Genomic DNA, 21965 nt, shown 5'->3' on the forward strand with positions numbered 1-21965 from the left:
ATTTAATTCTGCAAATTCAAATGGTCTGAAGAACAACTAGTCAAAGCAAACTCCACACAGAAAGCTACCCTGCGTGCTGTGTGACCGCTCTGCCACCCCGGACATGAAATCAACAATATAATAATAATAATCCAGTGCAAAGCAGGAAAGGGCACTTTTACATGAAACAATAAACATTAAACAAGGATATATGAGGTATGAAGTGTACGCAGATACAGACTGGCGGATTAGTGACTAGCGGTTTAGTGCAAAGGTCAGTAGGTAGTACCATAACGGTATATGGTGCAATAGCAGCATGATGGTTTTAATGCAAGAAGAGGAAACTGTCTCTTTTAATTTAGTGCTTTTAGCTGGACTTAAAAAAAAAACCAACAACACATCTTCTTGTGAAACTAATTGCAAATAGTAACAGCCTTCTAACACCTTACCCTCTGGAGCGGGAGTCTCTGCCGCCTTGGCGGCGGCCTCTGCGGCCTCCTGCTCCTCACGCTCCATGGCCTCCAAGGTCAACATGGCTTCTCTGGCGAGACGCTCCTCCCGCTCCTGCCGCCGCTGGGCCTCGCGCTCCTCTACCTGGCGCTGGTAGTCGGTGGCGTCCAGCTCGATGCCCTCCTCCGCCAGCACTTTGACCTCCTCCAGCTTCAGACGACGGAACAGCTTCATTTTCTGCAATGCCCTGATGTTTACATGGAGAAAAAATATTTTAGAGAGATATATTTCTGGGGGCACAAAAGCTTCCTGATTTTTCCAAGTTTAGCTCAATATGGGAACACCTGTTTTTAAGTGTTTGTATTTCACTATAAATACATGTGTACACTATACATATATATATATATGTATATAAATACATATATATATATACACACACACACACACACAGGACTGTCTCAGAAAATTAGAATATTGTGATAAAGTTCTTTATCTTCTGTACTACAATTACAAAAACAAAAATGTCATACATTCCGGATTCATTACAAATCCACTGAAATATTACAAGCCTTTTATTCTTTTAATATTGCTGATTATGGCTTACATCTTAAGAAAACTCAAAAATCCTACCTCAAAATATTAGAATATCATGAAAAAGTAATTTGTTTTTTTACTTGCATTACAGAAGATAAAGACCTTTATCACAATATTCTAATTTTCTGAGACAGTCCTGTATATATATACATATATTTATGCATAAATACATACATACATACAAAATAAATGTACAAATTCATATACATACATATGTATACACACACACGCATATATGTATATACATATGCGAACACACATATACACACATATATATACATACATGTAGAAATAAATACATACATATACTTGAAAAAAAGGACCTTATCTTTCCACTTTGTCACTTTCATCCTTTTAATCCGTCCTTTTTGTATATGTCTAGAAGGTGTCCTTGAGTGTTAAATAAGGCACCTTAAATAAAATTTATTAGAATTACCTTCAAAAATACTGGTCATAATATGAGTTGGGGTTCAGAACCAAGTGTTGTTTATAAATAACTATTAATGATGTGTATTCCGTACCTTCAAATTTCCAGTTTAACAGAAAACCCCTTCTGGCCTCACCTCCGCAGGACGTTGGCTCGGTGGGTGACGCGATGCTCCCTCCAGCGCTCCAATTCCGGGCTGCTGAGCTCAGTCGACCTCAGGTGGTCCAACACCGTGACGTCTTTTCCCTGCTTCCACAGGTCGTAGCGGTCGGGCTGCAGGCAGCGAACGAACACGTCCATGGAGATCTTCACCATATCCTTACGGCAGGTACACTGGAGGGACGAAGCGGAGAAGGAAGGCGTGACGCCGAGGCCGTCGGTTCGTTATCCGCGCCGCTTATCCCGCGCTCGGGGTCAAGCCGGAGCCTGTCATTGGCCGAGAGGCGATGTTTACCCCGGACCAATCAGCAGGCTAGAGACATGCAACCGTTCACCCTCTCACACACATGTCATATGGTGACAAACAGCCATTCCCAAAAAGGGAGAATTTAAGGTCTACAATGGAACTGCTGTACTGAGGCTTAAGGTCGGTCGTAAACAAACACTACTATCGTATTCACTAGTGATGTGTCGTTCGCCGACGTAACGCCGGCTCCCCACCAATCAGGAGCCGGCTCCCTTTGACACGCTTTTTGTTCTCTTGAAGGCGCACGTGATTGGTCAATAAGCGTGGCGTCGACTCTGTGTCTGCACTTGGTGTTTCTAAAATCTTCAGTCGAGGCTGCTGATCTTTTTCTTTCTTTCTTTTTCTTCTCTAATTTTATATTTTTTGGTTGTTTTCAGGGGTTCTGTGTTGTTTCAGTCTGAATTGGTGAAATAGTTAAAAGTTCTTGTATTTTGTAGTTTATTTATAGCACTGAAGAGTTAATATTTTTAATTCATTTGTAATTTTTAATTATTTTATTTTGTTGTTTGGCATTTTTTTTCAGGGAGTCTGTGTTGTTGTTTGACTTTAAATTTGTTGAGTGTATAAAAAGCTAAAATTGTTTTGTATTTTATAATTTATTTTTTTTAGATCTGTAAATATTTTAATTTATATTTCGTGTGTTTTTCAGTGATCCCGTGTTTCACTTTAAATTTTTATGTATAAAAAAAGCCAAAAATTTATTCTTGCATTTCATAGTTTATTTGTTGTTGCACTAAAAAGTAAATATTTGTAATTTACATTTTATAGAATAGTGTGTTTTTCAGGGATTCTGTGTTGCTTGACTTTAAAGTTGCTTAGTATAAAAAAGTTAAAAGTTTAAATTAGTTAAAAGTTCACTGTAGAGCGAAAAAATACAGGCTATTATAATATAGTAGTATGATACATTTTTTTTAAAACTAATTATTAATTCATTTTGTGCATAATGTTACATTATTATTGGTAATATGTCGATTAAAGCAACAAAAAAATCCGAAGAGCCGTTTGGGGGCCGAAAGAGCCGGCTCTTTTTAGTGAGCCGAGCCGGAAGAGCCGGTTCCCTAAAAAGAGCCGGAATTCCCATCACTTGAATTTACGGTATTTCAATGCGTCTGTGGACGTTCCCGGTCATCCACGTCACGGTGAATTCTTGTCCAAATCTTCTTGTCGCGGCAACTGGACTCGAATTTCCACGCTGAGCACGTTTCACCCCTCATCCGAGGAGGGTATTTCCACGTTTAATCTGCCAGTGTTTGTTTTTTGGATGCCGACGTTTGCCGGTCTGCGGGTCGAGCAGATGTTCTCCGAGTTCCACTTCGCAAATCTTTCGCAAATCTTCGCGACGCAAAGAATGTGTAACCTTCTGTTGGCAAAAGAGAGTAGATCTAAAAGCCGGCACGGGAGACGCCGCGCTCGACAATTGTTTTTCCCGAGTTAAACATCTCCTCTATGCTGCTCAACATTTGCTACGATTTCAATGTTTCTTCTGTCGACGAAAAAAAACGAAATAAGCAACTCTACAAGTGAGACATCTGGACCGCAAAGAGTGTCACGCTCCAGGAAAGAGTGAGATACTGTTAGTTGCCGGGGAGAACAGACGCCCTGGCGGAGGCTTGGTGCGGCTGGAGGAAAACCCGAAAAAATTACAGCTAAATGAGTGATTCCGGCCCGACGGCGGGGAAAAAAGAGGGGAGCGGTACAGGGGTCGAGCTCTTACACGCCGTATATAGATAAGCGGGAAGTGGCAGGTACAGCGAAAACAATCAAATCCGAGGATTGAGGCTGGAAATGAAAGAAACAAAAGGGAGATAGATGAAGGAAACTAAGACGGGAGGGGTACGTGACAGTATTTGCTTTGTTGCCCGGCTTCCTGCATTACATTCTGGCCCTATTATTTCCTGAGCCGCACTGAGTGCCTTGTGTTCAATTTCTGAAAACACGGCGGCTCCTCCCTCCCCGGCAAAAACAATATCTAGCCCGCATCACATCTCGACACCACTTGACAGACAGAAACATTAAAATATAGTGTCTGGCGGATGGCGAGGGAGCAGGAAGTCGGACGGCGGCGCGTGGAGGGAGGGAGGGAGGGAGCGTACGGGCGAACGCGCACCGGCCGGTTGTTTCCGTCATGAATTTTTTAAGCGAAAACAGCCCCGCTCTCTTGAAACGGCGGCGCAGAACAAACGACAATTAATGCCCTAACGATTATTATAGCCGGCGTATCGGTCATTTCCATTGGTGAGGGAGGCCTTTATTAAGAGGTGATGGAGACCACTTCCATCCTCCAGAGACAGGAAGGGGCATTATTTAAAACCATATAAATCTTAGCAGACTATTAGAACAACACTCGGGGATGCATGAGATCCGGGGAAACACAGTGCTCGCCTCCGGGCCCGCTGCCGACGCACCGCTCAGTACGCTCGGGCTCCTAATGAATGTAAATGGTTGAAGCCATCGAAAACCTGGAGCCCCAGACATATTATGGATTAGCGGACTCACTCGAGGGTTTAAGAGCTAACAACTAAGGAAACCTCGACAGGCTCAACCTGACCGGCACACTCGGCCGCTTATTGTCACAGACGATTTCCCTGTTGCGGAGGATTTGTTGTTCTCGTAGATGAAAAGCATAACCAACAAATGACCCCCTCCGAAATATATACATAATGTTTTCCGTAATGATAACAGAAAAGGATTTTACACGCAAGTGTTCTAACGTGATAATGTCTGCGTTTCAGATACTCTGTACTTGAAACTTAATGCATTTTGTCACTTTTGCTTGCAGGAAGAAGGAAACAAAATATTAAAAATGTATTTTATATTCAGTAAGCCGAGAAGAAAAAGGTGCGAGGATATATTTAGCCGTGTGTCACAGCCCCTATATGCTGCCGGGTCCGATAAGCGTCCGGTATTGTTATTCACACCACGTCCGGAGTTGCTTATAAGCAAATATGTACATTCACTGGAAAAAAAAATGCAAATTACATGCAATTCAATCCCAATAACTTGAATGATGTAATTTAGTCTGGAAGCTGGGAGGGATGCAAAGTCAGACAGGCCACCGCGGCAACAAATAGGAGGTTTTTATTCCAAAGAAAAAGGGAGACGACGTTTAACTTCAGCTGCAGGAGTGCAAAACGTATTCTTTCGCCATTTTTTTTTTTGTCAGCAAACTCACAAAAACGCCTGCTCATCAGTGTGCCGAGTCCTGATTTAATACCTATACACATTACCGGACAGCCAGATTTTTTTTTTTTTTTTAATTTTTTTTTTTTTAACACTGGTTGACACTTGGCCATGAGTGTGATACAGGATTAACCCGCGTCTGTGTTTATTTCAAACGGAATTCGTCCCCTGCAACCTCCATTACTAATTCTGCCGCAGATATCACTGTATTTTACAAAAAAAAAAAAAAAAAAAAACGCTTTTATTCACATTCGGCAAATATCCCGTCACGTCCTCCCTCGGTCTCCCCTGGCGGAGCCGGGATTACCACCGGCTCGCTGCGTTTCGTCTGGATCCGCGTCAGATACCCGGGGCTGTTTGGAAACGCCACGGATCTCGGAGACGGCGCAAACAACGGGTAGATCATGAAATGACATTTACCGAACAAACCAAAAGGCCATTTACAGTAACCCCGACCGCGCCTGGATTTTAAAAAAAAAAGTGTCTGAAAAGGTGATTTAATGAAAGCAGGGTCTGATTTAATAGAGCGTGAAATACATTAATAACTAGCACAAAAAGAGTGCTGACATAAGGTGCAGGTGTAAATTTGAGAAAAAAAAAAAAAAAAAAAAAAAAAAGCTTGAGCATCGTCTGCGGAGTAATCCAGTAATCCAGTTCATGGTGATTTCTTGTTGAAATCTTGCTTAGCGACACCATCAATACAATACAATCAATAAACACCGAGATGGATTTGCACACCGGGACCCGGCCCATCTGCACCCTGCAAGCTACTAGGGGTGTAAATCAGAGCCATCATGACCATTCGATCCGATTCGATTTCTCAAGGCAACGATTCGATTTTTTTTTCGATACTTAAAAATGCCCCACGATTCGATTCGATACCTTTTAACTATTTCATATTTTGAATAAATCAACGGGAGCTGTAATATCATATAACTTCATATGTATTCAATTAACTTCAATTCGACATTCTTTACATATCGCCACATCCTTTACCAATTCTTTCCCGTTTTTGCGGAAGCCGAAATACTTCCACACGAACGATTTTAAACCAACAGGAGTGTGTAAGTCCGCGTCCTTCTCAGCCATATCAATGTCCGCCTCCCGAATGTTTAAATGCGAGTGCTATGCCAAAGAGGGTGTGTCCGCTGAAAGACTGTGCTGAAAGAGGGGAAGGGAAGCGACGTAGGTGGAGACAAAGTAGGTTACCGCCACCCGCAGCACGGAGTGAGAATTACGCCTCAGAGCAGACTTAAAATAGACGGGTAAAATGCATACATGGATCGATACTCTTGCGGACGTGTCCATGCATCGGACCGTCAGCTGTCGGATCGATATATCGATACATATCGATTTTTTTTTTACACCGCTACAAGCTACCAGGAAAGATCCTCCAGCAGAACCAGGCCCCGCTAACTTCCACATGAGCCTCAGTTCATGTGATCCAATGAATGAAACCTGTTTCCCCGTAGTGGAATTCCAACTTTGCTGTCTGCGCTGCATTTAGATTTCCAGGTAATCCCACAAAACATGCTCTTCTGTCCACAACCAACGGCACCGCCATTAGCATAGCGACCCTCTTAGACTTAGTTTCTGCTGATCAACTCTTCCATCTACCTAACAAGCCACCGGATGAGGGGTGAAACATCTCCGAGGGAAGAAGTTCAAGTCCAGTTGCCACGAAAAGAATACAAGTTCACTGTTTCTTCTCTGCGCTGAATGCCGGTCGCCGCCGGATGGTGACAAGTTCAATCCTGCTTCCAGAACCCGACCCAGGTGAACAGGTGACGGCCGGGGCTAAAAGCCGACCGAGAAGGGGGCGGGAATTCAGAGATGCGCCGACGAACTTTACTTAACCTACAGCAGAGGAGCTATTGCGTATAATACGGGCCGAAGTGTGTGTTCACAGAATTTGCTTTGGGGAAAAACTACAAAGGGAATACAGATCACTCGCCGGTTTTATCTGGAAATGCAAACGCGTAAACGTGTTACTAAGAGCACGCAAATCCTTCCCGGGATAGCTTTGATTTATAAGCGCGACTTGAACTGGTATTTGGGCATTTTGAAAACAAATAATCCAATTACCGTTGATCCGATGGATCTGAGAGTTAATGCATGAAGTAATTAATCCCGGGCAGCACATTGGGACTTTTTCTCCCCGAAAAAAATTAAAAAAGAAAAAAAAAAACACACACACACAGGTTTCAGAAGTCAATGTGGGCGAGCAAAAAGCGAACTGTGCGTTCGGTTTTCAAATGATTATGAGAGTCGAGGAAAAGATTTGGGTTTTTTGACATGACGCTCACCTTCAGAACCTTCTCTCCGACCCGAACATGAACCGGTCACACACACACACACACACACACACACACACACACACACACACAAAAACAAAGCGCGTGACCGCTGACACTTACAGGAAACATATCCGTTACCGATTCCCGACGGCCTCCCGAAAGGAAATTTTTTAACGTTTGCGTGATGGAGGCGGAACGAGAGCCGGGGGATACCTGTCTTGATAACCGGGCAATTCTTTTTTTTTTTTTTCCACGTTCCCCAAAGAGGGGTTGGGGGAGAGTGTGTGTGTGTGATTCCGTGGTCTACGTTTGTCGGCTTGGATTAGCGGCGAAGCCCTCTTGTTTATCGGAGTGAGACGAGTGTAGAGGAGGCGTTTCCCTCGCGCACTCTTTTGGGCTGGATGGAAGACTGGATGACCGGCTCTTAAATTACAAGTGGCCATCTGGGTAAAGGAGGAAGGGCCAAAACTGCGGAAAAAAGAGGGGGAGGAAGATTTGTACAAAAGCTGGCGCCTCGCGCACGGCCGACAGGCGGCCGAGCGGACGGAAAGAAGGGGAGAGGGGAGTGTGTGAGCACCCAAACACACTCCAAAAGATAGAGGGGGGGGGGTTGAACAGGAAAATTTTATAGAATGTATAGAAAAGAGACAAGGGGGAGTTTATTCCAGGGGATATTGGAAGTGGGGCTGCCATCCACAGCGAACCCGTGCCCTGTCAATTTCATGCTCAGCAGCCCACAGGCAAAGAGGCAGTTTGCGTCAGTGGAAGGCAGTAAGGGTATGATTAGTGTCGGTAACAGATGGTGTGTAGCAGAGTACCACACACCGCTTTTTATATTTCAATGTGAATTTATTACTTTATCCCTTCTGGAGTTAAAAAAAAAAAAAAGGGGTGGGGTGGGGGGGGTATTGGAGTTACCTAACCGCTGGTGAGTCGCACCCTTGGATCAAAAATGAGTGTTTGCAACTGCCTGGAACCGCAGACGCGCGTTTGCCCGCAGCGGGGAAATGTTTCTACGCGGATTATTTTCGATCGTTGGGGTCGAGGGTCCGGTCAGCTCGGGTTTATTCGGGTCTCACCGCGACGGCCCGCGCCGCGTTAACCCGGCCACCTCTTACCTGAGTCGCCATTTTGCCGTAATCGACCCAGCGCAGGGTGGCGAAGTTCGTGGACTCGGCGCAGTTGAAGCCGTGGTTGAAGCCGGCGTGGTAGCCGTAGGGGAAGGTGATCATGAACTCCCCTTCGTTCTGAGTGATCTGAAAAGAAGAGAAAAAAAAAAGAAATGGGACTTAAGAGAACAAATCGGGGGGGGTTCACAGCGGGAAGGTCCCCGGTTCGAGTGTGACGGGGCGCAGCGGAGGCGCCGTGTTTTCCCCTCGTCTGCACGGGTTTCCTCCGGGTTCTCGAGATTTCAGTTCGAAAACACGCAGGAGGTTGCAAGAGACCCTGAGTCGCCCAGACGTGTGAATGAGTGACTGCATGGTTTTAAGTCTCTATATGATGAGTAAATGAGAGGGTGAATGGTTGTACAGGATAAGCTATGTAGTCAATGAATAAGATAAGATAAGATAAGATAAGATAAGATAAGATAAGAACAACTTTATTAATCCCGAAGGAAATTGTTGTGCCAGAGTTACAGAAAATATAACAGTAATAAATAATAAAAAGAAAAAGGCAGAATTAGAAATAAAAATTAACTATAAACTATAAAGTGTCTCAGTAAACAAGTGATAAAACTATAAGTGTCTTAGTAACAAGTGAGGTAAGGAGTGCACAATAGTATGATAAAAGGAAAAATTGTAGTGTAGCTGTTATGAAATGAAATATTGCACAGTTCTGAATATTGCACAGTGACACTAGGTGAGGAGAAACTCTGGTGAGGAGAAACTCCGGCAGGCAGCCGCCCGAGGCAGCGCCGGAAGTGGAGATCAGTGCAGGGAATGAATGAATGAACAGTATCACGAACGCACACCTCATTCGAGATCCGCGCAAAGGACCGCGCCCGCCCACAACACGGACCGTTCACACTCCTACCCTTCGGCCGGAGGTGCAGGCGCGTGAAATGTAGAACGGTGCGATTCATCACACACTCATCTCTCCATGCACGTGTAAAGTCTACTGCCGCTTAAATCGCACTCATCCTTGCACCTGCACTTTGTGAGTTGCACACCAAGATGCAGTCAAACGTCTTATCGCACTGTATTCCACTCACTGTTCAATTACAATGTTCACATTCATATCTATGATCATATTGAGAATAATGTTTACACTATTCTACCAGCACATGCACTGCGGACAGCAAAATTAGAAATTTCTACACTGTACATGTGACAATAAATGCTTTGAATCCTGAATCTTAAATCTTACGATAAGCACGAGGAAGCTGCAAAACTTTGCCTGCGACTTTTCCAACTCCGGCAAAAGGATGCCGTCCTACGTGGCTGCTGCCGGCGGAGGTGCGGAGAATCTCAGCTCAGTGTCATTCCCTGCACTTCCCCCCCCCCTCAACGTGAAGACAACTTAAGCGCAATCTTTTTTTTTTTTTTTTTGGGTGATGTGTTGCCCCCAAAACTTAAGCCCCTACATGTCTGGCTGGATCTCAATTCCTCTGTGAAGCCCGGATCCAGGCAATCACGAGACACATCAACGGCGGCGAGGTGACAGGCATGAGGGGTGAGACAGGAGAAGAGGCTGAGAACGGGGAAATCAACGTTCTCGACGAAAGGCGGCGGTTCACATATCAAACATCCCTTTCTGCTCTTGCGAGGATAAGAGGCGGCAGCGGCGGTGGCGGTGGGTGGGGGGGGGCTATTTTTACGCATGAATCAAGAGATGTGCTGTAGGTGTGTTCCAAGTAATGTGTTCACTGTGATAATGACATCCTGTGTGTGTGTGTGTGTGTGTGTGTGTGTGGGTATAAAGAGGAGAGAGGCTGCGGAAAGGAAAACCCTCTGGCGGCTGTTAAGAACTCCAATCCGGACGAAACTATGACGCTTGCAGAATGGCGGCAATCGGACCAACGCCGTGATGTCAGTCGTGATTGATATCACCAAGGAGCTCCACTGAACGCCACAGGAAGTCTTTCCTACGTGAGGCTATCACACTTTTTAATTCCTCTTCCCTCAGCCGAAGGGAATCTTCAAATCTTTGTACTTAAGACCTTAAAACACTTGATAGCCTTAACCTTGACAATTTATATTTTATTGTATTTCTTATTCTCCCTCCTTCCTACTATTATCTATTATTGTTATGTTTTTGCTTGAAACTCTGGCACAACAATTTCCTTCGGGATAAATAAAGTTTTTCTCATCTCATGTCAACGACATCTAACTGACTCGCTGCGTCACACAGGAAATACAACTATTTAGTGCACTGCAACTACAGCCAGGAGGTCTTCACAACAATATTGTGAATATCTGAACGTCGGAGTTACGTATGGCTTCGTTTTAGGGGGATTAAAATGTCATTCAGGTATTTAGGGGGGGAAAAAAACGCATTAAAAACGCGTCCAAATCGAGAATTGCTTGCGATGGGTCTGAAACCCACTGAGAGATGGGAGGTGTGTGACGGTGGCAAAGGTGGCGACGAAGCGCCCGAGAGCGATAACTTGCCCCTCCCGCCTTCGAACCGGGATCGCTCCCTCGTCGGCGTTCTCCACGAAACGACCGCTCGCGACTCACCCTGTCGAAGGGGATGCCGTATTTCTTGAGGATGGAGGGGGATATGAGCGTCATCTTGTGGCGGAGGAAGGCGTCGCAGCCTTGCGAGCTGCCCGGGAAGAATCCTGCAAGGGGCGAAAACAAACGTTAGGAGTTAAATCAGCGACAGCCTTGACAGAGGCTCACAAATTTTATTCTAATAGTTATTTTGGGAGTCGTATCAACCTCCTACACTCAATGTCACATCGCGTATTCTGCTGCATGAGGCCTTTTTTCCCTTTTTTTTTTCCCTGTGCAAGAAGAAAAAACACGATGCATGTATTCGATAGGCTCGTTCTTTCAGCGTGAGGCCTGGAAAATGCCAAGAAACACCATTTTTGGTTGCCCTCTGTAAAAAATTGTAAATTATAGCTCATGGATAAAACAACAGCTTGTTTTGTATTGTATTCTTTTACTGCCACTTGGCCAGGACTCCCTTGAAAAAGAGGTTTTTAATCTCAATGGGACTTTCCTGGTTAAATAAAGGAGAAGAAAAAAAAAAAAACAGCTGAAAATAAGGACGCACGTATGCTTGAAGCGCGAAAATCCGAGCATTGGCATTTCAGGTTTGAATTGTTCAAATTCAAATTTTCTTTTTGTTTTTTTTTTTTTTTTTACGTGAAAACAGATTCCGAACTCGTGTCTTCTGCTCCGTCACGTCCGACGGCCACAGAAACAAAATAACAAGCAAAAAAATAAATAAATAAATATCTCTACCCCCCCCCATGGACCCAACCCGACATTTTCGGGGGGGGGGGGGGTTTCAAAGCACCGACTCTTTTCTCTACAAACAGTTCACTTCTGCAGTTGGAGATGGAGCCTCAGACAGCTTCTGTATAATCAAAAGCAAGAGTTTCTCTTCCATCAGCCGCTCGCGTCTAAACCCACCACTGTCTCAAAGGGAGGGTGGTGGGCGAGGGGGGGGGTGGGGGGTCGTGGCGGTGGGGGGGGGGGGGTCTATGCAAGCCTCCATCCACTTAAACATTAATATGACTGACAGTATAATCAGCACACATTTCATCCTTCATTTTCACCGCGTTGTTTCAGCTTCTGTTCCACCCTACAAAGCAAGAGACGGCGAGCGGGCCCCTATTCTCCCGTCGCCCGACTGCTTGTTGGAGCTGATAAAGGTGAATAATGCGCCGACGGAGTCTGGGTATTAATCCCCATTAAAATACAGCTGGCTCTCCGAGTTCTCCGCGGGGTAATATTAACTTGAAGGCTTCTGTCCCTTTGAGTTTGGAAATTAAGTTCCTACTTCCAACCCTGATTCCTCCCACTCCATCCAAAACGGTGGGGGAAAAAAAAAAACGCTAGAGCCAGGGCTGAAATAATGTGACGATGAAGGAGAAGGGGAGGGAGCCCGAGCGACGGCAGCCATTATTCCAAATGTTTGGAGAGGTGGTCGCAAGTAACGTCCCGGCGCCATTACGCATCCATACCGCTCTTATAACTGTCTTTTTAGGAGCTCGTAAACAGGCTTTGATAGGTCAGTTGGGTGCTTGTTAAATAACGCCGGCATCGCTTTCCTCCCACTGCCAGCTGCCGAGAAAGGAGAGGAAGACCACGATCTGCCCCCAGACTTCAAAAAATAACTTCACGCCACCACGAAAAGGAACGGGAATCTAATATACATGTATATGTTTTAGATTCCCGTCGGTGGCGATTGAGGCTGCGCGTCACTTTTCTCTCGGATGCGAGTTGGTTTATGGGGTTTAGCTCGACGAGAAGACGGGAAACGCTGTGGAGAGTGTGTGTCGGACATCTCTGGAGTCTCGGCCGGCGGGATGAAAAAGCGGCGAGCTAAATACAAAGTTTGAGAGGCGGCTTAAAAGTAGACCCGAGGCAACCGGTTGGAGCGGAATCTTGAATAACAACGCAACTGGATGGAGGAAGCTTAAGTGCACCTGTCAAACAATGCTGGACCGGGAATGAAAATCTGATTACTGTCAAATGAAGTAATTTAATATTTATGATCCCCCGACGTGGGCCGTTATTGCATTACGGACAGAAATTTAGGCTGTCCGTTATACTCCCTGGCGCTGCTGAAATATTCCAGAGACGCTAAATATTTAATACTCGTCGCTATGAAAATGACATGAAAGTGTACCGTTTCCCTTTGTAGGGATTCCTTTCTCTGTCGCGTTTCACGACGCACTTTATGTCTGCCGGTTAGCGGGAGGGGGGGGGGGGGTTGTTATGCGTCGGCGATTATTGATCCGCTCTCCGTTCTTCGGCGAAAGACAACAAGGACAAACGGTCCGTCTCTTTAATGTAGTTTGGATTGGACGCCGCCGTCGTCGTCATCCCCGAATCCAAGCGCGAGACTCTGAGGGCGCATGCAATACCGTACGTAATCCTCATTGATCAAAACAGGGATATGGGGTGGATAAAACCAGTGCTGGAAAGGCGGCGGCGGTGTGTGTGTGTGTGTGTGTGTGTGTGTGAGTAAATAAAAGACTGGATGAAAACAAGATGGGTTTTTTTTTTCGTCCAACAAGAAGTGTGATTTGGGGCCCAAAGCCCGGCGCGAGACACTCTGATCACCGCAATCACTGTTAAAAGAAAGGATCCTTGAGGACGCGCTAATCGGCAAAGCTTTTAAATAGGTTTTCATGTTCGTCGACCGCCCGTAAAACTCGATCGTGATGCGGAAAGTGCTAAAAACCAAAAGTCCGGCTCCTGAGTGTCGTTCTTCAGCGCGCCGGCTGAAAGACTTTGGCTCCGATCGGCCGGCCACGTGGATCTTAGTTAAGGTCGCGGGGAAAAACGCGGCATGTTTCCTTTTCGCTCCTCCCCTGAAGCCATCTTTCAGCACGGCCGGCTGACAGGCAATTTCTCTGTACATAATGAGCGAGGGGGGATTTCAAAATGTCCCCTCCGCCAAAATACCGGAGGGTGTTTTTCATTTTTTTTTTTCCAGTTCCCTTTTTCTGAGACGTCCCCCCAAAGCATGCACAGTACTGTTTAAGACGCCTTACTTGCAGTGCAGGAATCTACAGAAAAGGGTTGTTTAATGGGAGCGGTAATGGGTTCTTAACAATGTGGAGCGTGCTGTGCTTAAGAGAAATGACGCAGGGTGTAGCTTAGAGTCGCTTTCTTTTCTCCCCAATGCAGCGGAAAACAAACAAGTGTGTGTCGGGGTTTAATTCAGCGTACAAGCCCTCGTGTGCGACCAGCAGCGCAGGGGGATAGTTCATTTATTTTCCCCCAAAAACGATAAAGTTTTAAAACAAAAACGCGGTGGCCTCACCTTGCGCTAGCCTCTCCAGCCTCTTGCCGTGTTCGGGCGGGACGCAGTACCTGCAGCAGACAGGAAAGCTTGGTCAACGACTGGTGAAGGGCGAGGAACGAGAGAAAAACGACTCTTTTGGGAACTACGGGTTATTACCGAGTCCTGGGAAGCGGATTAAATTATCTGTGACATACATCTGCACCGTTCACCATCATCACAAAGCTTTTTTTTTTTTTTTTTTTTTGGCAACACCTTTAGATTGTTTCAAGTCCAGGTATTTGTACTTTTAAACACAAAGGAAGGCAGCGGGAAGAATATGAGCACAGGCAGGTCATGCTGTGTTTAGAGCATCAGCTGGGAAAAAATAAATAATCAAGAAGAATCAAGATTTTTAATTATCATTGTGCGAGCACAGTGTAATGTACAGGTTTTTATAAAACTAAAAATAAATAGCTAGACAGATTATTTACACAGGGCGTCGTTATATATATGATGCGGATGGTATGAAGGGTGTTATGAATATGAATGAGTTGAAAGTGCAGAAATTTAGTGCAAGGTAGTTCATTTATTTGTTCGTTTAAAGAATAAATAGCGTTAAGGGTCTATTAGGGCGCAGAACTATCATATTCATATAATAGTATCACGTCTTTCAACAAAAAGGCAATTGTTATAGAACTGATTTCCTCTGGGTTGCTTTGCCCGCTCAGAGGAGGCATCCTGGGTGGGAAGAGCCTGCCTCTGTCAAACCTGAAACTACCACTTAGATGTTTGGACGTCAACAAAAAAAAAAAATAAAACAGGAAAACCAGAGATGGGGAGGGGGGACGACAACAAAAGATTGGAGGTTGTGACAGACACCTGAGGAGTGACGGCAAAAAGATTGAGCAAGAGCAGGAAACATGGAAAGGGGGGGGGGGGGGGGAGTGAATAAAAAATAAAAAAGCAAGAAGAAAAGGTAAGACTCCAGTCAGAGAAGGCGAGGGGTGGAGCCACAGTGCCACCTGTAGGCCAAAGTCTCGGCGCTGCTGCACCCTGCACTCAGGTCTTCACTCGATGCTGGATCTCCGCGGCCGTCCAACATACCAGACGCTAGACCGGCGTGCTCGCCGCCATTTGAGCGTGCAAGCGAGTAAAACTCCGCACTTGCATTCCGATGAACTAATAGTTCCACCTAATCTATTTCTAGCTCTGCGATCCCATATGCATGTTCGACCAATTTCTGTTTTTCTGAAAGTAATGATCACATAAAAACTGTCAGATGAGAACTGCGATGATAAAAGAACGACGAGACGAATCGCCTTAAAACATTTGGCGTTTCATACGACGCGCTTTCTGGGAACGGAAGAACAGCAGCAGACGTGGCGTGTTGATGCCTTCCTTAAAACTACTCCGCCGGGGATCAATTGTACCATAGCAACCTGTCGACAACTAGCAGCCGCACACAGTTACCGACGTGCCTCGGCTGTAGGTAGATCAGTAGAGCAAATTTGTCCAATTTGGCGAATAACGACTGAAAAATTAGAAAAAAAAAAGAAAAAAAAAGATTCGAATGTGTGCCCCGTTTGTAAATGGAGGCCCGGAAACCTACAAGCAAATGCAAATCTGTACCTTAAAACAAACAAACAAAAAAAAAAAATGCATGAATGTCGTGTATGGCTGTGATAGGTTTAAAAGTTACATGTGCTGCCTTAAGGGATTTACAAAGAAAGCTAACCATCGCAGCAAATGCTGAGGGATTATAATAATTCACACTTTATTAATCCCTTGCGGGAAATTCCTTCTCTGCATTTAACCCATCATGGATGACCATGAGCGGTTGGCTGCCGTCTAGCAGCACCGGGGGAGCAGTTAGGGGTTCGGTGTGTTGCTGAACAACACTTCGACACACACTGGGAGGAGCCGGCGAGTGAACCGGGAATGTTCAGTTCCGAGGACGGCAAAAAGGTCCGAGGTCGTTTCGGGGGGGGGGGGGGGGGGGGGGGGGGGTCATTTCGGGAAAGCGTTCAACGTTATTTTCAATTCTCTTTTTTTTTTGTCTTTGGAAATTGTTGCTTTGCGGATACGCGTGGGATGCACGCACCTGAGGATCATCTCCCACGCCCTTCATCAAATTAAAACAAATCAACTAATATCAACGTCCCATCCCCCTCCCCCCCCCCCGGTTATCTATCCCTACCGCAATGGTTGCCATGGCAACAAAACGTCTGTCCCCCTCCCCGCTGCAGCGGAAGAAAATACACAAATAAAACAGCACCGCAAATGAGGGGTTGCACTTTTGCAACCTCTCTGAGGAAAACTCTAATTTATCTGTGCCGACTGGCAAGCGATGTTAAACTGTCCTGACAGCACGGGACAAACGACGGCGTGCACTTTTCTACCCGTATAGAAATGCAACATCTATTCATCTCCTTTGAGTTCCCTACCCTAAAAAGGTATCATATCTGCGGGTATTTTTAGCCGCGGCAGGCTAGCTCGTAGCTGTGGACACGGAGGCCGCTGTGCTGGACCCCCGAGCTCTATCGGGAGCTTGTTTGCTCCTCGGCGAAATGCAGCGTGTCGCTGTGCAGCGAGGAAACAAGAGGCTCCCTCTCCAAAGATCTTACCTCTGTGTTAGCGGGGGAAATGGGAGCGATATTTTGTGCGGCGGTACAGATCTGACAAGTTGTGGAATAAACCCATTTGGACTGCGGCAATATTACCCTTTGAGTCACTAACAAAAGGCACAGGTGGGTGTTTAAGAGTTCTCTCCCCGTCTCGGCAGAGGATGTGAAGATTATTTAGCTCTTGCAAAAGTAGGCGACCGCCAACTCAATGGCCACCCGCCGCCCCCTATTAAACCGGAAACAGTAGCATGTCGAAATCCCTCACAAATTCATTTTCGGAGTTTCGCTTATTTGGGAGCGGGGCAGGGTGGGGGAAGACGGGAAGGTCGATGCGATATTAGAAATAGAGGGGCCGAATCCTGGGCGATGTCTAACAAAGAAAGCGCGTGGCGTTCGCGTTTGATCGTATTATGTATTAATTGCGGATTTTCACACCGAGTACGCGAAGACACGGCATCTACGAGAAGTCCACAGAAGTACTCCAGTGATTTTAAAATAAATAAATGCATGAATATGAAAAAGCTGAGTTTGTATTTTCCACAAGTTTTTGCTGTAAATAAGAAACCAAAAATATACAGTTCACCCCATTCGAGTGAGTTTTTTTTCAACAAGCCTGGAGGATCAGCTCTACATCAACAGTTGTATCTATTTCTAAACCAAACCTAAATAGCGGTTTCAATTTTCAACATATTTCTGTTGTAAATGAGATAAAGACAGTATGAGAAGAAGCCCGGAGAAGAATTCTCCTTTTTCATTCACCCGATTCATGGCTGCGCATGAGGCGGGGGGGAAAAAACAAATTATATATGGATTACCTGGTGAACCCATCGTCACTCGCAATGCATCAACCATCTGACGAAATATGAACGCTTCCTTAGCGAAAAATAACCCCTTTTTAGTTAATTTGCAGCGAAGCTGGAGCCTCATGTCTACATGAACATGAATATCTATTTAGAAACCTAAATAAAAGCCGTATTGCCCACATATTTCTGTTGTAAATGAGAAATCACCTGAAATCACCCAAAAATATACACTTCTCCACATCAGACACCAATTTCTTGTAATTTTTTTCAACTAACCCTGAGTGTCACATCAGTATCTATTTCTAAACCCAATGTCAATAAAAGCGGAGTTTGTATTTTCCACACATTCCTATTGTAAATTGAGAAATCAGGTTAAAAATAAGACGGTTCTACTTATTAGACACCTACTTCTCATAACTTTTTTCGACAAACCTGACGTGTCATGACTGGATCAACGTCTGCATCTATTTCTAATCGTAGCCCAAATAAAAGCAGAGTTTGCAATTTTCCATCCTTCTATTGCAAATGAGAAATCGCGTTCCTGACGCTGAACGTGAAAGTAAGACGCCCACTAGTTGTAAGTAAAAATGAGGCTCCGGGTTCGTCGCAAAATGGCAAAAAAAGGGACGCAAAAGGGAACTTTCACATTTCGCCACGGTGGTCTTTTCTCACGTTATCATGAAGAGGACTGCGTGACATATGATTTCGATTACCGCGAGCGCCCAGCCGGAGCACAGGACAACCGTCATGAAACCCCCCGAGTGATAAAATATTAACACGGTGGGCCAGATTTCTCATCTTTAGACATAAAAAAAAAAAAAAAAAAAAAAAGGACCATCGAATCCATAATAAACTCCTGCCACCCTTGCAAGTTGCAGCCCGGCTGCAATTCAAAAATATCAGTTCATTTCACTTTCATCAGTCTTCCCCTGCCTTCCGCGGACGTAGCAAAGTTAATCTTTCAGTCTGATGGAGGATCTACTGGTGTGTCCCTGTGCTGAGTTAGGAGGTGATTGACAATGTTCCGGCAATGAAAATAAAGAAAATGGCTATAATGGGGTGATGAGTGATGAAGAAATGGAGAAAGTGGCAAACAGCTAAGGCTGCTATCATTTACACATCTGCCAGTGTGTGTGTGTGTGTGTGTCCATGTGGCAGTATGAGTTTAATGGGAGGTCCATTTGAATCAGAATGAAGTTGAATTCATAAACAGGGACCGGATGTGTGGCAGCCCGCAATTACAACTCCACGCACATAAGTGCAAACGTGGAGAGATAAAAAGTGAGGGGGTTGAGTTTCAGGAAGGGGAAAAAGATCGGCAAGACGCCGAGAAAGAAAAACGTACAGCGCCAGACAAATTTTGGGAACACAGGGAACGACAAAGAAAGGGCACATTTAACAAAGGATTTTTTTTTTTTTTTTTGCCTGAGTTTTTTTCTTTTTTTTAAACCTCCAGGATAATAATAGCGGTGACTGTAAAGCGGAAGCAAACTAGACAAATCCATATCATCTTTAAATAGTTACTTATATATATACTGCTCAAAAAAATAAAGGGAACACTTGAACAACACAATGTAACTCCAAGTCAATCACACTTGTGTGAAATCATAGTGTCCACTCAGGAAGCAACACAGATTCATTTGGACTTGTTTTAAGGACATGACATCAAAGTTGGATCAGCCTGGAGTTTGTTTTTACACTTTAATTTTGAGTGTGATTCCTAATCCAGACCTCCATGGGTTGATACAATTGATTTCCATTGATCATTTTTGTGTGATTTTGTTGTCACCACATTCAACTGTGTAAAGAGCAAAGTATTTCATAAGAATATTTCATTCATTTAGATCTAGGATGTGTTTTTTAAGTGTTCCCTTTATTTTTTTGAGCAGTGTATATATGGACAATTTGGAAAACACAGTACCAGAATGAAGAAAACGTGGTCACTCCGGCCGTTGTTTACAGAAATGTGAAACAAAATCACTATCACTCACAAATATTTTTCAAGAAATAAAACTAATTATTGTGTTTTTATGCCACAGTTATATTCATTGGTGTAAAAAAAAAAAAAAAAAAAAAAAAAAAAAAAAAAAAAATGCATTCAATTCATAGCGATTGAACATTTGCAGGGTTTAGCAACAGATCCTAACTCTGGTGGGAGAATAGTGCAGAAAGAGTGCGTGTCCTGGGCATGCGTGACGCGACGCGCACCGGGCCGAGGTGAGGAATGTCATTTTCACATGCACGCACACTGGCCATGAGGTGTTAAGACACATACCCACTCCCAGTAAGAGGTGAGAACTGGAGACAGATTTCAATGGAATCACGTCACGGAGTGGAAGCAGGCGGCGGTGACGCTCGCCGGACACATGCGAGCGCACACAACTCAAGGGGGACGCCATTTGAAGGGGAAAGGTAAAGTGGTTGGCATGCTGTGTCCAAACAGAAAATAGGTGATAGACCAAACAGAGAAATGGAGCAATAACACACACACACACACACACACACGCGCACACACACAGGGTTTCTGAACGTTCTGAGACTGGGTTATCGCTGCTCCCCACCTGCTGTGCCACGGATGAAAAACAACGTGCAGAAAACAGGAGCGTAAAAAAATACGACGTTCATATAAAAATAGACAAATGACAGACGCATGCGAGAGTCAGAATGGGGGTGGAATCAAAATAGTGCTTTCGAGGTACAAGGCCCCTTAAGGGGTGACAAGAATCTAACAGTGATGCAACCAGTTCCGCTACTAATGATGATATAAACGTAATAGTGTGTAAACTATCTGCGATGGGAATGTGCACGGCCGTCATCATGAGAGCATCTGAATTTACTAGACGCGTGAGCACGAAGGCGGGAGAAGTGAAAATAAAATTGAATACAGCTTAGTAGAACTCCGGTATCTACAGGACTCTTTTCCAGTCGTTTTTACGCGTCAGATGGAGGGGGAAAAAAGTGTAGTGCATTGATTTAATTTGGTGAACTTTTAAAGAACATGATACAAGCAACTAATCAAAACTATCTGTGGTGTTACTCATAATGGCTGCCTTTTCCTCCAGTGCACTTCCTGTCTTTTTCCACATGAACACTAGATGGCGGTGTTGTTGACTCCAGCTTGTGCTGCAGTGGCTGTTGACAATCTGGGGTGCAAATGTACAATTTTGGACCCGAACAATACTGATTCTGCAATTATGTTATAAATAACGTATCAAAACATATGTCTTATGGTTTAACAGAGACACTGAACATGCAAGAAAGACATAAATCATTGGTTTAATGATTTTTTTTTTTTTTAAACTTTCATTGTTTAGAACATCTGGAGGAATCCTTTGGCTGACTCTATGTAACAACTGCCAGCTTTCACCCCTCCTACTTCTGCTGGAATTCCTCGAAAGTCCAAAGTTAAAATGTTCGCTTCTGCCAAATCGCTGTCAATACTCCACTTTGATCTGGCAAGAAAATGACTTGCAACATATCACCCCTCCAAATTTGAGAGTTTTGACACAAATAATCATTTCTGAAACAGCATATTTATGCTTGGACGTGAGCTTTTTACAATGAGCTGTCGAAAAAAAGGACAAGCTTTCCATTTAATACAAATCTATCATCATAAATAATCGCAACGTTTATGTGAAGAGAAATCAAGACGGACGAAACCACAATACAAACCCGAAGCCTTAATAGTATCAACTAAGAAAAAGGTTTCTGCTCCAACAACATGTACCACAGCCGTGTACTAAACATGTAGCACAAGATTTCCAACCAATCAAATAACAAATATTAACGAAACCATCACTGACCATGATTTAGATTGTCCAAAATGCAGGTAGTTGATGCTGTAGAGGTCCATGTCCTCAGTGTGCCAGGCAAACGTGGTCTTCCACATACCAAAGTACAGGTACGGCGTGTTGACGCCTTCAATGACGATCCCGCACTCCTGCTCCACCATGTCCAGCAGTGTGTTCAGATGGCCGATGTTCCACTCTCGAATATCCTTCACAGAGATACCGTGCATTTGGTCAGAATGAAGTCAAGGGTCATGGGATTTCAGCCATACAGTGCAACAGGGTTCTGTAAGCTCCTAACTTAGTCTTGGAACGGACAAGAGAAACTACTAATAAGCATGTTTGATGACTGAAAAAAAAAAAAACCATACACAAACGTGCAAATCAGACACTTAAAACAGCGGATGCTAATTTTTCATGCAAAGTCTACTAACGCATTATTGCA

General features: G+C 44.5%; 1 protein-coding gene across 2 annotated transcripts in view; it reads right to left on the reverse strand.

The window, feature by feature from the left end:
• Window positions 1–21965, reverse strand: part of kdm4b (lysine (K)-specific demethylase 4B) — a 55284-nt gene that overhangs the window by 22964 nt on the left and 10355 nt on the right. For both annotated transcript variants that reach the window (XM_086162320.1, XM_086162319.1), the window contains exons 5-10: window positions 21536–21729; window positions 14345–14394; window positions 11074–11177; window positions 8512–8649; window positions 1587–1783; window positions 429–676 (exon numbers count right to left, since the gene is read on the reverse strand). In XM_086162320.1, coding sequence (XP_086018446.1) covers window positions 429–676; window positions 1587–1783; window positions 8512–8649; window positions 11074–11177; window positions 14345–14394; window positions 21536–21729 — 931 coding nt within the window. The remainder of the gene's footprint in view (window positions 1–428; window positions 677–1586; window positions 1784–8511; window positions 8650–11073; window positions 11178–14344; window positions 14395–21535; window positions 21730–21965) is intronic.

Source organism: Fistularia commersonii, chromosome 16, assembly GCF_037954325.1.
Source record: "Fistularia commersonii isolate RoL2024-O1a breed Wild chromosome 16, RoL_Fcom_v1.0, whole genome shotgun sequence".
Classification (NCBI taxonomy): domain Eukaryota; kingdom Metazoa; phylum Chordata; class Actinopteri; order Syngnathiformes; family Fistulariidae; genus Fistularia; species Fistularia commersonii.